The sequence below is a fragment of the Sus scrofa genome, chromosome 3 (assembly GCF_000003025.6).
Source record: "Sus scrofa isolate TJ Tabasco breed Duroc chromosome 3, Sscrofa11.1, whole genome shotgun sequence".
Classification (NCBI taxonomy): Eukaryota; Metazoa; Chordata; class Mammalia; order Artiodactyla; family Suidae; genus Sus; species Sus scrofa.
This window is the reverse complement of record NC_010445.4, coordinates 15,685,397-15,702,884: the sequence shown is the minus strand read 5'-3', so window position 1 is coordinate 15,702,884 and position 17,488 is coordinate 15,685,397. Positions and strand designations below refer to the sequence as shown.

General features: G+C 48.2%; 1 protein-coding gene across 6 annotated transcripts in view; it reads left to right on the top strand.

Moving 5' to 3' along the window:
• CALN1 (calneuron 1) overlaps window positions 1-17,488 on the top strand; it is a 472,970-nt gene that overhangs the window by 251,026 nt on the left and 204,456 nt on the right. For all 6 annotated transcript variants that reach the window (XM_021086351.1, XM_021086352.1, XM_021086350.1 and 3 more), the window contains one exon: window positions 7,051-7,194. In XM_021086351.1, the coding sequence (XP_020942010.1) occupies window positions 7,051-7,194 (144 nt within the window). The remainder of the gene's footprint in view (window positions 1-7,050; window positions 7,195-17,488) is intronic.

The following is a 17,488-nucleotide window of genomic DNA, read 5'->3' as shown; positions in this document are numbered from 1 at the left end:
GCAGGCTGGCAGCGGCAACTCCAGTTGGACCCCTAGCCTGGGAACTTGCATATGCCACCGGTGTGGCCCTAACAAGGAAACATAAAATAAGTGAATTAACCCAGAGGAGCATCATAACCCCAGTCCCGCCCCCGTCTGTGTGGCCTGTCCCAGGTCAGCACTGTTAAATGCAGGCCGCTTCTGGGTTTCCTGGGGCATCGCTGCCTCCTCCCAGCACAGTTCCCTCCTCCTCTCGGCCCTGCACCCCCTGCCGTCTGAGCTCTCACCTCTGTGTTCCCCAGTTACAGAACCCAATTAGTTGTATTTGCAGACTGAGGGATTATAATTACATTGGAACTCATTCATCCTAAAACCCGGGATCGAACCGGGATCAGACCAGCATTTTATAATGCAGTTATGGTCATTCTCTTTCCATTTTCCACCCTCGTCATATTTTCAGTATCATTGTCTCCAAAGGTTTAGTCATGTGGGTCCATGTATGCAGCAGACCTGACTGCCTGGGTAGTTCTAAGTCCTGGACTCCCTCCCTGATATCCTGTGCTTCCTCCTGAATTCCCTCTTGGTTATATCATCCCTGCTCACCGCAGCAGACAGACCAGAATCCTCAGCATCACCCATAAATCATCCTGCTCTGAAACACGGGACACCTGAGCCTCCCCGAGCCCTGACCACCCCAAAGACCCTCGACCCCCATCCCAGCATCTCCAAGTATAGCTGCAGGCTCTGCATCTTCCCCTAGTCTTGGTGACAGCCTCCGGGTCAGGGTTCTCCTTCTCATCCATCCTTTGTCACCACTCTAATGCCAGAGCCTTCAATTTAAAAACCAATCCAATTCTTTCTCTCATTTATAAAAAAGATTAAACCTCTGAGGGCTCCCTGTGGCCTCCAGCAGGGGTTCAGTCAACTTTAAAACGTTACAACGTGAAAACATTTCAGGCTTTGCCAGCCAAACTGTCCCCGTCACGGTGACTCCATTCTGTCTGGGCAGAAGCAGTCGGCCACGGATCGCAGTAGGTCAAGGAAGGGGGCGTGGCTGTGTGCCAATAAAGCTTTATTGACACACCAAGTGATGGGCCGATTTCACCACGGGCCATCTTTTGCCAACCTTTAGCCTCCAGGGTAAAGCCCAGGCTTCGAAGGCTCTTTGCAAGCTTGCCCTAGCCCCACTTCTCCACCCTTGTCTCTCGTTCGACATGCCCATCTTGGCACGTTTGCCCCACTTCAGCCTCCTGTCCCTTCTCTCTGTGGCCTTAAGATTCAAAAGATTCAAGTGTGACCCCCTTCGCAGAGCTGTCTCTCTGTCCTGTGGAAGGTCTTCCAGGAGATTCGTGTCGACTTGTATTCTCTGTTATGAATATCTTATTCATAACAGAATGAGCTTATTCTCCGTTACGAATATCTGGTCACCACCCACCCCCCCGCCTCTCTAACTGGAATAGAAGCTTCTCAGAGCCTGAAAAGTTTCTTTAGCTACCTTTCTATCTTATCTCGGCATCTGGCATATAATAAATAAGCAGCAGCTCTTTAATGAATGAAGGGCCATTTCAATCAGCTCTACGTGTTCATTTGTCATTTTGCAGAGAGGGAAACTTTTCTAAGTCTCTTTTGGAATTGGCTCAGCCCCTCTTCTATTAATTTCTCCCGGATAAAGACCTCTAGGTTTGTGTCTTGTATTTTCCAATGCATTTGTGTTGCCGTTTAAAAATTGCCTCGCCTAGTCTTGCCAAACTGCGTTTAGCTCCAGTTTTGCAATTTCTGAATGGCCTGTATCAACAAAAGACACCTTGTTCGTGTGTAAAGTCCTCCCTTTTTGTGGTGAGAACCCCACGTTCTTCCTAAACATACCTTTCTGCGGAGGATAAACAGATTTCCCACGGAATGGTGATTGAAATAGGAAAAATCCTTCTTCGATACTCATCAGAGTTTGCGCGAGAGCCCAGTGATTTTCAGCGGGTTCTTCAAAGCTAGACGGTGAGCCGACGAATACTAACTCTAGGTGGTGTCTGGATTTCATCTGATACACACTCTCTTTGGGCACCATGATTGATGCGTCTGTTCCATCGGATGGCCAGGCCTCTGCCATTGTTCCTGCCTGAGCTGGCTCTGTCCCTAGGGAGCATCTCGGAACCAAGACATGATTCTCAGAGCGCACTGGGTCATGGTGCAGGGGGTTCCAGTGGTGGCTGCTGATATTTGGTCAGAAAACAGACTTGCTGGCCTGATGAGCAGTAAATCTCTTGGGCTCTAGAGCAGGATCACTTTAGCCCAGGCCTTGCTTGGCTCCAAAACCTCAGCTTCACTCCAGGGAGGAGTGGCCCCCCATCCCCCTTGGGAACGCGGACCTGGACGATTCCGCAGGCAGAGAACAGATTCCTCTTTCCAGATGTGTCTTACCTTCTTTCCTTCCATACTTCCCACAATGACAGCTGGACAGGCTCCTATCGCTATGGCAGACGCCCCTTCTGTGGCCCACAGAGGCATCTTGAGGGGGGACCATTGTTTGAGCTCGTGCCTGGGGTGCATGTGTTGCATGAGATTGAAATGGGATCAGACGGCCAGGACAGCACACGTATGTAACTCTGAAGCCCTGGGACTTTAGCCCAAAGTGGGGGTGCATTCTAGGGGAACGTGCTCCGCATTGCTGGGCTGTTCCTGAAAGCCTGATCTGCGGTCTCCGCTTCCCTGGGATGTGGAACGCGGCCAGCGCGCCTTTGTGCTGCGCGCCGCCTGCCTGGGGCCAGAGGCAGTGGGATCCGGCCTGCTCCCATGTCTCCACGGTTTTATGGGCATATTTCTCACACCCTGTTCTGCTATTAAAAATAAAATAAGGCACACATTACATGTCTCAGACTGCGAGAGCCATTTCCTTCTAATAAGCTTCTCGTTTCCTGGGCTGTTCCCTACCCTGGAAAGATGAAATCTCCAGAGGTTGCCATGACGGATTTCTAAGTCTCGTACTACCCACCCCACTCTCCTAGCAATTTTGAAAGTAAACGAGATGGCCTTTCAGTATTTCTTTTAGAATGGGTTTGGTATGGCTGTACTCTTTTAGCTTTTGTTTGTCGGAGAAATTCTTTATTTGGAGTGGCTGAGCAATGAGATCCTGCTGTATAGCACAGGGAACTCTGTCTAGCCACTTATGATGGATAATGTGAGAAAAAGAATGTATATATGTGTGTGTCTGACTGGGTCACTTTGCTGTACAGTAGAAATTGACAGAACACTGTAAACCAACTGTAATGGAGAAAATAAAAATCATTTAAAAAAAGAAAGTCAGTGAAGTTAGTGAGCTTTGTCTGCCTCTGCAGACACACACACACATACACACACACACGCAGTTATTCAGTGCAAGCAGAGAAGGATGGCTTTGTCTCACTTAACCCGGGACCCCAGAAAACAGAACTCTGAGCTGAGATGCACCTGTCCCATCCTGTCCTGGGCTGGTGCAGAGCCAGCCTGGATACATACTGCAGACAGGTAAACCATGGGAGTTTGAGGCCTCCAGGGAGCATGTCCCTTTAAGCATGGCAGTTCCGGGGATGCCCACCCCCCCCCCGCGCCATGTGAGGTCTGATTTGCCAAATCTAGTAGCCCAGGGGTGAGGCAGCTCTGGGTAGCCAGGTGGGGTTCAGGAGGCATACCCGCTCAAGTTCTCAAACACCCCAACGATGCCCTTCTGGGATGGCCAGTGTGAGGATACAGGCTCTTTGGCTGGTGAGATCTAGGGCCACGCAAGGGGACCACAGGAATGAGGCCAGGCTCTGTTGGCAGAAGGGGACCATCTTTTTCAAGTGATGCTGTCAGTGCAGAGAAGTCAAGATTGAGTCAGAGGGATGAGAAGAGGACATGTTGCCTGGAGCAAAAAGTGGTCCAGAGAAGGGGCAGGGCTCAGCCTGCAGCCCCCCCATCAGGCTGGCCCACCCGGGACCCCGACCTCTTCTGGGACCCCAGGCAAGGCCCCCGTCATCATCTGACACCTCCTACTGTTACATGGTCTGTGTCAGCCCTGATATAAAACCCTAAAGCAGAGGCTAGAAGGAGATCCAACCCAACCCGTTTTTCAGATGGGAACATTGAGGCCGAGGCAGAGGTCTGCCCTTCCTTGTGGGCTGATTCCCATCTCAGGAAACTCTTTCTGTATCCTCCTGCCCTTGACAACTGGGCTACTTGGGCCAAACGAGGTCGTGGTCTTTGCCCTGGTGTCCTTGAGAGCTGTATGCCATGACCTCAAGCCGAGCAGTTTATCAAAGCTCTTTTCGGGCCCCCTGGCTTGGTAGGAAAACACATGGCTGCTTTCAGTGATCTCGAGCATGTTTCATTGATGAGAAAAGCCTCAAAGTGCGGACAGACCTCTTAATTCAGAATTTGGACCAGACTAAAATGTTTTCTGTAGCTTCTATGGAAAAAAGAGGGGGTGTTTGAACAGCAGATTAATAGGGTATGAAAGAGAACGCAGGCTTCCCAGTTTTGTTTTGTTTTGTTTTTTTCTTAAACGCTTTAACGATGTCCGCGGATCCTCAGAAAGGAGCTCAAAGGACTTTAAGGACTCTCTTGGCCAACCCAGCTCATTTTACACATGAACAAATGGAGGCCTGAGGGTTTGGCTGCAGACCTAATTAGCTAATATGCCTGGCAGGGAGCCTAAGGTCCTGACTCCCAGACTGGTCTTCCCTCTGCCGGAGCGCACGTTGATTCATGGAAAGCATTCAGCATGCTGGATTAGTATCGATCATGCATTTGCTGCTAATATCTGATGCTTATTTATTCAGACCCAGCATCCACTGAACGGCTGTCTGCCTAGCACCTCCTTCAGAGCGTAGGTGGGAACATGCAGCCATGAATGAAATGTGCCAGGAGCTTGCGGCGCAGAGGAGAAGCCACGATGTCTGGCCCAGCCATCGTCTTTCTAGATGGCACATGCTAGGTGTCACGTGAAAGGAGGAAATGACCTGCTGAACCATCGGCAGTAAAGAGAGAGACCTTGGCTTTGGTGAGCAAAGGCGTGGCTGTGAAATACACAGCCCCCGACTTGGCCTTGAAGGACCCATGTGAACTTAGGCAGGTAAAGAGGATGACAGAGTGTTTCAGGTGGAAGCCCTGGATGGGAGGTGTGCAAAACAACCCCCAGAGCTATCATATCCTCATCCCTGGAGCCTGTGAATGTTACCTTGGGAAAGGGTCTTTGCAGATGTCGTTAAATTAAGGCTCTTGAGATGCGGAGGTTAGCCTGGATTCTGCGGTGGTCCCTACATGCAACTGCAAAGCAGCCTGTAGGCAGAGGGAGATCACCAACAGGGAAAGGGAAGGTGCCGTGAGCACAGAGCAGAGATTTGAGCGATGCGGCTCCAGCCAAGCAAGGAGGAAGGAGCAGGAAAAGAATCTTCCCTGGAGCCTCTGGGGGAGCCAGGTCTGCCCATACTTGATTTTCATCCCATGATACTGATTTCAGATTTCTGGCCTCCAGACCGCGAGAGAATAAATTCCTGTTATTTTAAGCCACTAAGTTTATGTGATTGGCTGCAGCAGCCAGAGGAAATTAATACACATAGGAAGGGAAAGCCTGCTCGGGGAAGGGTTCAGTGTGTTTGCTGGCAATGTAGTCAGATATTTAGAGACGTGGTAAATGCCGTTGGCCCTTTGTATCTGTGGATGTGGAACCCATGGATACGCGAGCCAGCTCTTCTGTGCCATTTTAGTCATTTTATATTAAAAGATTTGAGCATCCATGGAGTTCAGTATCTGTGGGGGTCCTGGAACTAATCCCCCCCCAGATAGCAAAGGACACTGTAGATGAGCCCTGGGTATAGGCAGTCAGTACTTGTTGAATGGCGTGATGCATGCTGGCAGCGGCCCTAGCTGAGCTCGCACCGGGTCTATTGATGAAAAATCAAACCTGTCCACATCCGGTGCTCAGATACGATGGATGCGCCGAGCATCTCCAGACTGTGATCTCGAATCGAATTCCCATGGCGTGCCTCGCAGGGATGTGATGTGTTAGGAAATGCTCAGCCAACCCAAGGCGAGCAGGCGAGCAGGCGGTGGGGTCTCTGGCGGGAGGGACTCTGGGCCGAAGGCAAGGCAGCGTTGGTGAGGGTAAGAGAATGGGAGTTGCCCTGCTGGGTGAAATGACCTTATTGATGGCAGAGGCAGATTCTCTGCCAGCCCCAGAGAAGGTGATTAAAGATGCCGTTGGGGCTTTTATGACACTCTTATTGATCCGAGGTTGTTTATAGCCATAAAAGAGCTGTAAATTAGAGGAATGAAATAAAAACAGCAGGATACTTAACTCCTGTCCTCCTAGGAGATGAAAAAAGCTCTCTGCACAGCCCCTGCAGCAGCAGGGAGCTAAAAGGTGTGCAAAGGGAAATCTCATTCTCCTTTCCTCCTAATGGCCTGAGCTCAGAGGTAGCTGTCTTCTCACTGCTGCAGCCTCATCCCCATCCTTCTTGGGAAAGTGTCCTTGGTTAACACGATCAGTAGGGACTACGTCTTCTTCTTCTTTTTTTTTTTTTAGGGCTGCACCTGCGGCATATGGAAGTTCCCAGGCGAAGGGTCAAATCGGAGCCACGGCTGCCAGCCTACACCACAGCCACAGCACCACCAGATCCAAGCCTCATCTGTGCTCTACACTGCAGCTCACGGCAATGCCAGGTTCTTAACCCACTGAGTGGGGCCAGGGATGGAACCCTCGTCCTCCTGGATACTGGTCAGGTTCATTACCGCTGAGCCACAAGGGGAGTCCCAAGGACCACTTCTCATTGTGAACCTGCTACAGTGTTTCCAGATGCTGAGGGCCAGTTTATCTCCTCCTTCCAAAGTGGTTTTTCTGGCTTGTCTCCCTCTTCCTCTGCCTTTCCTTTTCTCACATTCCCTTTTCTCTCTCTTTTGTTCTGCCTTTCTTTCGTTCCTCTTTTGGCCACCCTTTTATTGGATTCAAGGGTTGGGACATGTCCCTGTTTGTAAAGCCCTGGCGAGTTTTCAGCCATCACCAGTCATCTCAAGGCAGTAGACCACATCTTGACCTGGTGCCTTTCTGCTTTCCCCTTGCAGAAATCCGAGAGGCCTTTCGGGTTCTGGACCGAGACGGCAATGGCTTCATCTCCAAGCAGGAGCTGGGAATGGCCATGCGATCTTTGGGGTACATGCCGAGTGAGGTGGAGCTGGCCATCATCATGCAGCGTCTGGACATGGACGGTGAGACCTGGGCGGGCAGCATCTCCCGGGGGGGCTGGGGGGTGGGCAGGAGATGCAGAACGAGCCTGGACTCATCAGCGCGCTCTTGGGTTTCAGGGGCCTTGCACTCGGAGTCGAAAGACTTGGGGTTCGCGTCTTGACGAGTGGAAACCTGAACTAGATCAGGATTTTTCAGGCAACCTTCCCTAGACCTCTGGGGGCTGGCAGAGGTGGCTCCGGAGCCACCAGGGTGAGCAGGGTGAGGAGGGTGGCCTGACTGGTGGAGCAGTGAGAGGAGTTTGGTTTGGTTTTCAAACCAGCGTTATCGAGATAGAGTTCGTACACCATAAAATTCACCCATGCAACCTCTACTGTTCCGGGGCTTTGAGTGCACTCGCAATCTGTGCAGCCTCTGGTTTAATCAATTTTCCAGCGTTTTCTCCTGCTGGAAAGCAAGCCTGAGCCTCTTCGTCATCACTCCCCGATCCCTCTATCCCCCACCAAGTCCTAGGCATCCTTGAAACAACTTTCTCTCTTGATGGACTCACCTCTTCTAGGTGTTTCATACACAGGAAATCGTATCATATGCCATCCTCTGTCACTGGCTTCCCTCACTCAGCACAATGTTTGAAAGGGTTCATGCATCGTGTAGCCTGGATTCCCTACTTGGTTGCTTTCTATGGCAAAATCGCACCCCATTGTTTGGCTCTGGCAGCCTCTTTTTCTCTCTATTTGACACGCTGGGCTTCTCCATTCAGCCTCATTGGGAAAAGGGTTTCACTGTATTTAGAGAGTTCTGAAAAAGTGACTGCGTCAGAGCATCCTTAAGATTCTTTCCTGTTGGAGTTCCCGTCGTGGCGCGGTGGTTAACGAATCCGACTAGGAACCATGAGGTTGCGGGTTCGGTCCCTGCCCTTGCTCAGTGGGTTAAGGATCCGGCGTTGCCGTGAGCTGTCGTGTAGGTTGCAGACACGGCTCGGATCCCACGTTGCTGTGGCTGTGGTGTAGGCTGGCGGCTACAGCTCCGATTCGACCCCTAGCCTGGGAACCTCCATATGCCGCGGGAGCGGCCCAAAGAAATAGCAAAAAAAGACAAAAAAAAAAAAAAAAAAAAAAGATTCTTTCCTGCTGATCCCAAACTGGTCATGATGGTCTTGACATTTAGATCCTGACTTGGCTGAAGGTCCAGGAAGGAGCCTTCTTTAAAAGAAAAAAAAAAAAAAAAAAAACCGCAAACATACGCTCTCCCCTTCTGAGAAGCAGCTTGATTCCAGGGATTAGGGGTCCAGCGTGGTGGGCTTTGGAGACTCATGGGTAGGACATGAAGTATGGAGCAAGTAAAAGGAAACAGAAGGTGAGCAGGATGTCTTTTGGCGAGACCGGTGAAGACCAGGGTAGGGAGATGTCTGCTTGGCCCTCAGACTAATTTCTCGAACACGGCTGCATCCTGTTATCTTGCCAGACTTACTGGAAGGATGATAATAAGGGTGAATGTGTGGTGGATGGACCCCAGCGCCAACCACCAAGTGTAGCCGTGGGCATCTGTTTTCTGGCCCAGGAAAGAGATGTTTTATCAGGGATGTTCAGTTGTACGTGCCGTGCCAGCCCTGTCCTTACAGCTCAGATGGATTGTGACTCACCGAGTCTTTGCAGACCCGATTCGACCTTGCTTTGTGTTTAGAGGCATTTCTGAAAAGCTGGAGCACAGCACCGGTTGTGGAGCACAATCGCATCCGTGGATTCCCGTCATTATTTCAGAGATAACGTTTCCAGAAAAAAAAAAAAAAAGAGTCCCTTCCTTAAAGTTATAAAAATCTTAGCTGTGCCTCTGTGTATGGAATGAAGAAGGCTCTTGTGTTTTGGATTCGCGTCTTACAATAAAACACAGTCGAATGGACCGAAAGCAAATGGAATTAGCCACGTTCCAAAAGAGCCGGGGCTGTCGTGGGAGAGTTGCTTCTAAGAGATTTAAGCATCCTCATCAGAGTTCATCCTTATTTGTTCATCAGACCCTGGCTCCCGGGAAATCTTTACATTATTGCAAACCTCCCCTGATTCCACGAGGGTTTGGATTCCCCGGGGGATCTGTAGTTCAAGGAGCCCATCAGGACTCAAGCATCCAGAGACCTCAGGTTTCACCAGCTCATTTGCAACCTCATGCTTAGCTCCCAGTGCCGAGAGGGGGGCCTTCCAAGCAGAGCGTGTAGAGAATTTCTAATTAGCTCCTTTAACAGAAGCCCAAGTGATCAGCTTTTTCAGGGGGACCCGATCTGGTAACACACAGTTACTTACTTTTGAAGCATGGCTTCCTCCAACTTTGGTTTTCTTGTCTATGGAAGACTCGATACAGAACATAGGAACATAATGCAGCCGTGTAGGCAAAAAGAATCACCTTTTGCAACAAACTAAATGCTTAAGTGTGGAAAGAGCTAAGGGAAACACGCTCAGGCAGAGACAAATGTGAGTCTTTATGTGTTTTGTAAACGATGCTCATAAGTGGAATTTCCGGGGTCCCGGGTTCTGGATGTGGAGGGGTTGGCTGTTTTTCAATGTCCTTCTCTTAATGGGGCCTTTCGATCTGTTCTGTTTACCATCCACGACAAGAGAGTCAGGTTCTAATTATAGCCTTTCTCTCCAGCTTCTGTAACTGGGATTCTCCACAGAGACTTGGCCCTACCTCATGACGCCTCTCTTTGGTGTGAAACTTGTAGAATGGCCGAGATTTTTCCAGGGGATAATGCCACCCACACACCTAAAAAGTGTTTGGGCCGGAACTTAGGATTCTCTGCTGATGATGCCCAGGCCTCCTGACCTGCAGACCCTGGTCCTGGTACCCAGGGGAGGTGGGAGAGGTGTCACCCCAGCCAGCTGTAATTGGAAGCAGGTCTGGCCCACACACCGATCTTTTCTTTCTGGGGTCCCCGCCGGTTTGCCCGACGGTGAGGTCATACCTTCGGCACGAGGCCCAGATGGGATTAGCCCCGGGTCTGTGCAAGCCGAGTCTGTCCATGAGGCTTTCATTAGGTGGCTCCTTGGGAGTGAGTGCCCTGCCGCCTCTGCATGTAACAGTAACCTCCCTGGATTAGGGAGCTCGGCGGGGTTTCCTGGACACAGAGCCTGCAGGAGCCAGATGGTTCCAGAGTGTGTGTGTGTGTGTGTGTGTGTGTGTGTGTGTGTGTGTGTAAAGGAAGACAGGCAGTAGGCTCTGGAATGGCTCGCCTGGCTGTGGTGCCTTCAATGCTGGAATTGACCGGGTGTGTATATGAGCAGCATAGGCTGAACTACTCCGAGTTAAATAAACAGAAAATCCAAACTTCTGCCCAACGTCCGTGGCTTCCTCTTTGGCTGGTCCCTGCAAAGATTCTTCAGCCTCTGCAGAAGAATCTTTCATTCTGACACTAGTTGGAGACAAGGATTCACCTTTCCTGGAGGGTTTTGCCAGGATCTCTCCTTCAGCCCAGATTCTGGAATCTTTCAGCCTTCTCACCCTGGCTCCCAGGGGCATTTAGGCCCGCCCTGAGGCACACCTTGCATTGGGAAATGAACTCTCAATGCATCACAGTACCTGCTATGTACCATCTTTGGAAGAAATAAAATAGTCGGCCGCTGCGCCTCCCTCCCCCACCCCAGCCCCAGTATCTCCGAAGCGTAAGACTTTTAGGAAGTTTCTGTATGGAACAGTGGGTATTAGGGATCCAGGGTTGCTGCAGCCGTGGTGCAGACTGCAGTTGCGGCTTGGGTTTGATCCCTGGTCTGGGAACTCCACATGCTGCAATGTGGTTTAAAAAAAAAAAAATGTATATCAGGTCAAGAAAGTGACTGTGGGCTTGGCTCCCCATCAGCACCCTTCAGCTCTGGATTCCAACAGCAGCTCCTAGGGCCTCTCAGAGCTTCCTGCATCATTCACTCACTCAAGGGGGAGTAAGGGCTTGGTGTCTTCAAGACCAAAGAGGTATTTTTGACTGCTTGCTACATTTTAATGGTTTCATCAACCACACTGCTGTGGCTGTCTGGAGTGAGTCCAGAGAACTTTGCGAGTAGTTTCCTGAAACCATCAGACCAGGAGATGTTTTCAGCAGCCCAAGGCCCCCGCATGGGCCCCGCTCCCACTGCCCTAACGCAGTCCTCTCCTGTTCCAGGCTGCCCTCGCCTCCGCTGCAGGTAAGGAGCAAAGCAAATGCAGACTTTGCCCCCCGCATCCTGGATTTTCCTTCTGCTCCCCAAAGATGCAGAATCTCACGAAATTCCAACAAATTTGGCTTTTTTGAAATGGATTCTTATCTCTCAACAGGAGGTTTGTAGGGTTTTTTGGTTTTTTGTTTTTTGTTTTTTTGGTTTATTTCATTTTTACTTTTTAGGTTCACTGCTGTCGGGCTGGTCACTCGGATTCAGCTTGGTTCTGTTTAAAAAGGATGTATCTGGCGTCCATTGTATGTGAATTTGCTTATTGTTGGGGTTGGCAGGATTCACTTTTGGTTTGCTTTGTGGCAAACCACTGAGCTGCAGAGAACGAAATTATAGCCAGAGTCATAGGAAACCTTCGCGGGCGTCCCCACTGTTGGCCTGTGTGTTGACACCATCCCTCTCTCCCTAGTCATTCGTAATGGACGTGCATCCTTCGCTGCTTAGTCACATGTTGATAACTTTCCTGTTTTCATTTGCCATCTTCTTAAAGACAGAAGAGTATATGCTTCATTCAGAGGACAGCCTGCTGCCACTGCACATGGAGACAGGGCAGTGCCTCGATTTGGATACTCTGCAACTAGCATAGGTCTGTGTTGTGCGATCAAAGACACACTCCTTTAATTTACTTATTGATTTTTCATTTATCTATTATTATTGAAGTATAATTGATTTACAGTGTTGCATTAGTTTCAGGTATACAGCAGTGATTCAGTTATACACACACACACACGTGTGCACATGTGCGTATGCATGTGCGTGTGTATTCTTTTTAGGATTCTTTTCCATTATAGGTTATAGCAGGATATCGAGTATAGTTCCCTGTGCTCTACAGTAGGTCCTTGTCGTCTGTCTATTTTATATATACTAGTTTGTATCTTGTAATCCCCAACTACTAATTTATCCCTATCCTTTCCTCTTTGATAACCACAAGTTTGCTTTCTATGTCTGTGAGTCTATTTCTGTTTCATAAATAAGTTTATTTGTATCCTGTTATTAGATTCCACTGGTAAGTGATATCATATGATATTCTTTTTTTAGCTGACATGTCAGTTAGGATGACAATCTCTAAGTCCATCCATGTTGTTACAAATGACAGCTTCTTTTTTATGGCTGAATAGTATTCCATTGTCTATATACACACTTCTTTCTGTAGGGAGGAAAGAGCCCCACCCACAGACTCTGTGACGTCTGGTGTGACGTAGAAGCAGTTTAGGGCTTTTTAGCATTAAGCAGAGGTTCCTGAACTTTAGTGCACATCAGAAACACATGAGACGCCGTCTAAACCAACAGACCTAGAGAGTCAGAGTCCCCAGGATGGGACGCAGGAGCCTGCCTCCTTTAACAGTCTGGCCGGGTTATGGACAGCAATGTGTCTGTCAGCATCCCTGGGGGACTTTTGGTTCAAAGAAAAACCTTTGGCTAAAGAAAAACCTTCCAGCCTGGGAATTTGTGTGAGCAAGAAGTCTAGGAGGAGTAAATGCCTTCAAAAGCCAATAAGGGAGGATGTTTTCCTCGGGGGAAATGATGAAGGAAGGACCGTCTGTGGTCCGTGGGTCCTGCCTGAAAGCAGGAACCCCTCCCAGTGCTTGTACGAGCTGGAGCCTCGGCTTCCTCACACCTCTGGCTGTGGTCCAGGGTCTTGCAGAGTCAGCATCACCTGGGAGCTTGTTCACCCGCTTGACTCCCAGCCCAGCCCGGACCTGCTGATGCGGAGCCTGCCTGTTAACAAGGCTCACTATGCAGTCGGGTTTGAGAAGGGGGCTGGTCTCGGGCGCAGGATCAGAAACAGGAGGCAACCCCGCCTCTTGAGGATAACCTCTCTGGGGGAGGGCAGCCCTTCCCTCCCCTCTGGCCAGGAGCTCAAGGCGAAGATTTGGAACTTTAAAAGCTGGAAATAATTCACCAAGCCAAAGTCCTGGTGAAGATCAGGCACAGGAAAAGCTTTCTGCGTTTGTGTGCGTTTGGGAATCGGCATGATTGGCATCAAGCTGTTTCCTTTTTCGTTCTGTTAGGGAATTATTGCTGACTGTATTTTGACCTTACTGGGGTGAGTCTTAGCTGGGGAATGACAATGACAGCTAACTCACGATACGTAAGGCTCGCCAAGCCCCCAGTAAGAGCATTGAGTCGTGATGATCCTAGCTCACACATCAGAGCCTTCACCACGGGCCACTGTCCCAGCCCTTATTTAATGATTTATTTAGTCCTTGTAACAGCCATCGGTGCTAATATGATCCTTACTTTATAGATTCGAAAAATAGAGCACAGAGGTTTCAAATTACTCGCCCAGGTCATGTTAGTAGGAAGAGCCCTGTGAATCTAAGACCTTACCCACATATCTTGCCCATATGTTGTTATTCATTTTATGTTTTAGTCAATATAGGTCATTTAGCTGACAACGGGCCGTTGAAGCAGTGACTTATCAGGACACAAACACATGCACACGCGCGCACCCCCCCCCCCCCCCACACACACAAACACACTAGCCTCATGACGTCAGGTAGGTATTTCAAATCTATATAGAGTGTTTTGGTTACCAGTTACTGTTCCAAATAGTTTTCCTGCCATCGGCGTTGGCTGGATGATAAACTCTAGCCTCTCCCCAGGTTACCCTTTTATTTTTTCCAGAATCATTTCCTTTTTTTTTAATGCAATGAATTTTATTATATTTATGGTTGTACAACCATCATCACAACCCAATTTTAGAACATTTCCATCCCAAACTCCCAGTCTACCCCTCCCTCCCTGCCATTTTTCACTCTGCGAGTCTGTTTCCGATCTGCAAATCAGTTCATTTGTATCCTTTTTTAAGATTCCACATATAAGTGATATCATATGATGTTTGTCTTTCCCTGTCTAACTTCACTTAGTGTGATAACTTCTAGGTCTATCCATGTTGCTGCAAATGTTATTTTTTCGTTACTTTTTATGGCTGAGTAATATTCCTCTGTGTGTGTGTGTGTGTGTGTGTGTGTGTGTGTGTGTGTATACCATGTCTTCTTTATTCACTCCTTTGTCCTTTCGGTGTTTTTTTGTTTGTTTGTTTTTTGCTTTTTAGGGCCGCACCTCTGGCGTATGGAAGTTCTCCGGATATGGGTGGAATCAGAGCTATAGCTGCCAGCCTAGATCACAGCCACAGCCGCATGGGATCCAAGCCACATCTTCAACTTACACCACAGCTCACAGCAATGCTGGATGCCCAACCCACTGAGTGAGGCCAGGGACCAAACCCTCATCCTCATGGATACTAGTCAGATTCATTTCTGCTGAGGCACGATGGGAACTCCCTATTCACTCCTTTGTCTGTGGACATTTAGGTTGCTTCCATATCTTGGTTGTTGTATATAGTGCTGCAGTGAACATTGGGGTACGTGTATCTTTTTGAGTCATGGTTTTCTCTGGATAGATGCCGAGGAGAGGGATTGCTGGATCATATGGTAGTTCTATTTTTAGTTTTTTGGGGAACCTCCATACTGTTTTCCACAGTGACTGCACCAGTTGACATTCCCACCAACAATATAAGAGGGTTCCCTTTTCTCCACACCGTCTCCAGCATTTATTATAGACTTTTTGATGATGGCCATTTGGCTGGGATAAGGGGGTACCTCATAGTAGTTTTGCTTTGCATTACTCTAATAATTAGTGACATTGAGCATCTTTTCATGTGTTTTTTGGTCACCTCTATGTTTTCTTTGGAATGATGTCTGTTTGGATCTTCTGCCCTTTTTTTGATGGGTTGTTCGTTTTTTTGATGTTGAGGTGCAGAAGGTGTTTGTATATTTTGGAGATTTATCCCCTGTCAATCACGTCATTTGAAACCCAGGTTATCCTTTTATGATGAGTCAAGCCTGACTCCAAAGCAGAGTTTGTGAAATGAAGATGGTGTCTGGCTTTCCTGTTGCTTTATTGAGGGGTGTCCTTTAGGGCCTCTTGGGACGTGTAGAGATGGTGGCTGCTCATGACAGATCCACTCCAGCGTTCCTATCTCTCTAAGCAGTTCCTCCCTCTCATTATGTCAGCAAAGTTCTGCCATCTCAATTGTATTGACAGTTGGCCACGTTGAACCCCTTTCTGCTAAAGACCAAACTATTCAAGCCACTTCTTGCTACTCAGTCCAACATAATAAAAACAGAATGTCCAGTCCGTGCACCCATTTCAATAACAGCATATTCAGCCGGCGTTGTGTCCTCTCTCCCTTGTTTTAACATCTTGGAATCCGTTGCTACACCTGTCCCCCTGGTTTACAATGCTATAAACTAGCAGCATCTCACAACTCCATGTTCTTCTCCCATGTCAGACTTGAAACTTCCCCTGGGATGGGCAGATCTGATTCCAGGGGGTTTAGAGGTAGTGAAACTTGGTGAGAGTAGATCTTGGAAAAATAGACATCCCCGCTCAGGGCAGCTGCCTTAGCTGTGTTTATTTCTGGTCATATCATAGTCCCCGAGTTCTCCATGCTGATCTTGTCCGACCTGAGGGAGGTATCAGAGAGGACACCAGAGGGACTCGGTCATTCAGTTTTCTGAATCCACGCAGAGGCCCCCATGTGACATCTCAGGTCCTACTTCTTTCCAACCAGGGCCCTAAAGTTCACATAAGAGACTTGACGTGTCTGTGATTTCAACTTATAATTCTCTCAGCCACTCAGCTATATTTGAGGTCTTCCCTGCAGTTGTCAGAAATAAGTGATTATTTGAGGGCTCCCCTAGAAGCCCTCTAGCTCTCTGTCTGTAACCTGAGCCGAGAGTTTCAAGGTCTGTGCTTGTTAGAAGCTGCCGTCCCCACCCCACAGCCCTTGTAGTCATCATTGCTACTGTCAAGGTCAGACACAGTAGTTCCATGGGTCTTTGAAAGCCTTGCTTTCAATAATTGTTTCATCCCAAGAAACCACGGATGACACTTAATTACTTCTGATGCCAGTCATGTCATAGATACCTGTATCCCAGTTTTCATTAGCAAGAAGGTTGGCACTTCATCGGAGATCACAGATAAACAAACCACTCTCAGAATCCCACTTGGACACACTCTTTCCTCCTGGTACTATATACTGTCTCACATGAAAAGAGAAACCGTGCTGGATTCCTAGGAGAGAGAATATTGTATAAAAGATGAGAACCTGCTGAAATTCTTCATACATATATGCTCTTTCTCTTAGGCAGGGTTTACAAAAAGGAGGCTAGGAGAATGCCCATTTCAGATACCCTGACCAGTGTTGAGTATTATTTGACAAGTCATTGACATGGGGTTGGTGAAAAATGGGGACTTTGCTTTCACTCATAAGTGAGACGATGTATTTTTCATATGTTGATCGGTTATCTATTTTTTTTTTCTTTTGCAGATTGTCTTTTTTTTTTTTTTTTTTTTTTTGTCTATTTCAGTAAGGACAGGCTAAGCTATTCTGCGGTAATAAACATTTTCCCCCAAATGTCAGTAGTTGACTAGCACATGTAAAACATATCACTCATGCTGTATGTCCATTGTGGGTTGATAAGGTGTTTTCTCTTCGGCATCCTGGCACAGGGAGGCTTCCGTCTATCCTTCCTTGATAACTGTGTCAAGGGAAAGAGACTGAATCACATAATGATTCTTGAAGTTTTTGTCACTTCTCCTCACCTTGCATTGGCTAAAGCAAGTCATGTGACTGCACCTAATATCAAGGGCTGATGGGAAGTTAAATCTGACTCCATGACCAGAAGGGAATGAGCTGGAAATATTTTGTGAGCAACACAGATGATGATTTAAGGATTTTAGGCTTCTTCTTTTTTCTATTAGAATGTCACATTCATTACAAAAATTATCATGTCAGGAAAAAAAGGGTTACTTTTTTTTTTTTTTTGGTCTTTTTAGGGCCACACCTGTGGCATGTGGAAGTTTCCAGGCTAGGGGTCAAATCAGAGCTGCCGCTGCCAGCCTACCCCACAGCCACAGCAACACAGGACCCGAGCTGAGTTGCAATCGACACTACAGCAATGCCCGATCCTTAACCCACTGAACAAGGCCAGGGATTGATCCTACATCCTCATGGATGCTAGTCAGGTTTGTTATTGCTGAGCTACGATGGGAACTCCCTCAGGAAAAATTTTTAGAAATACTGTGAATGGGTCAAAAATGACTATTATGGCAGATTTTA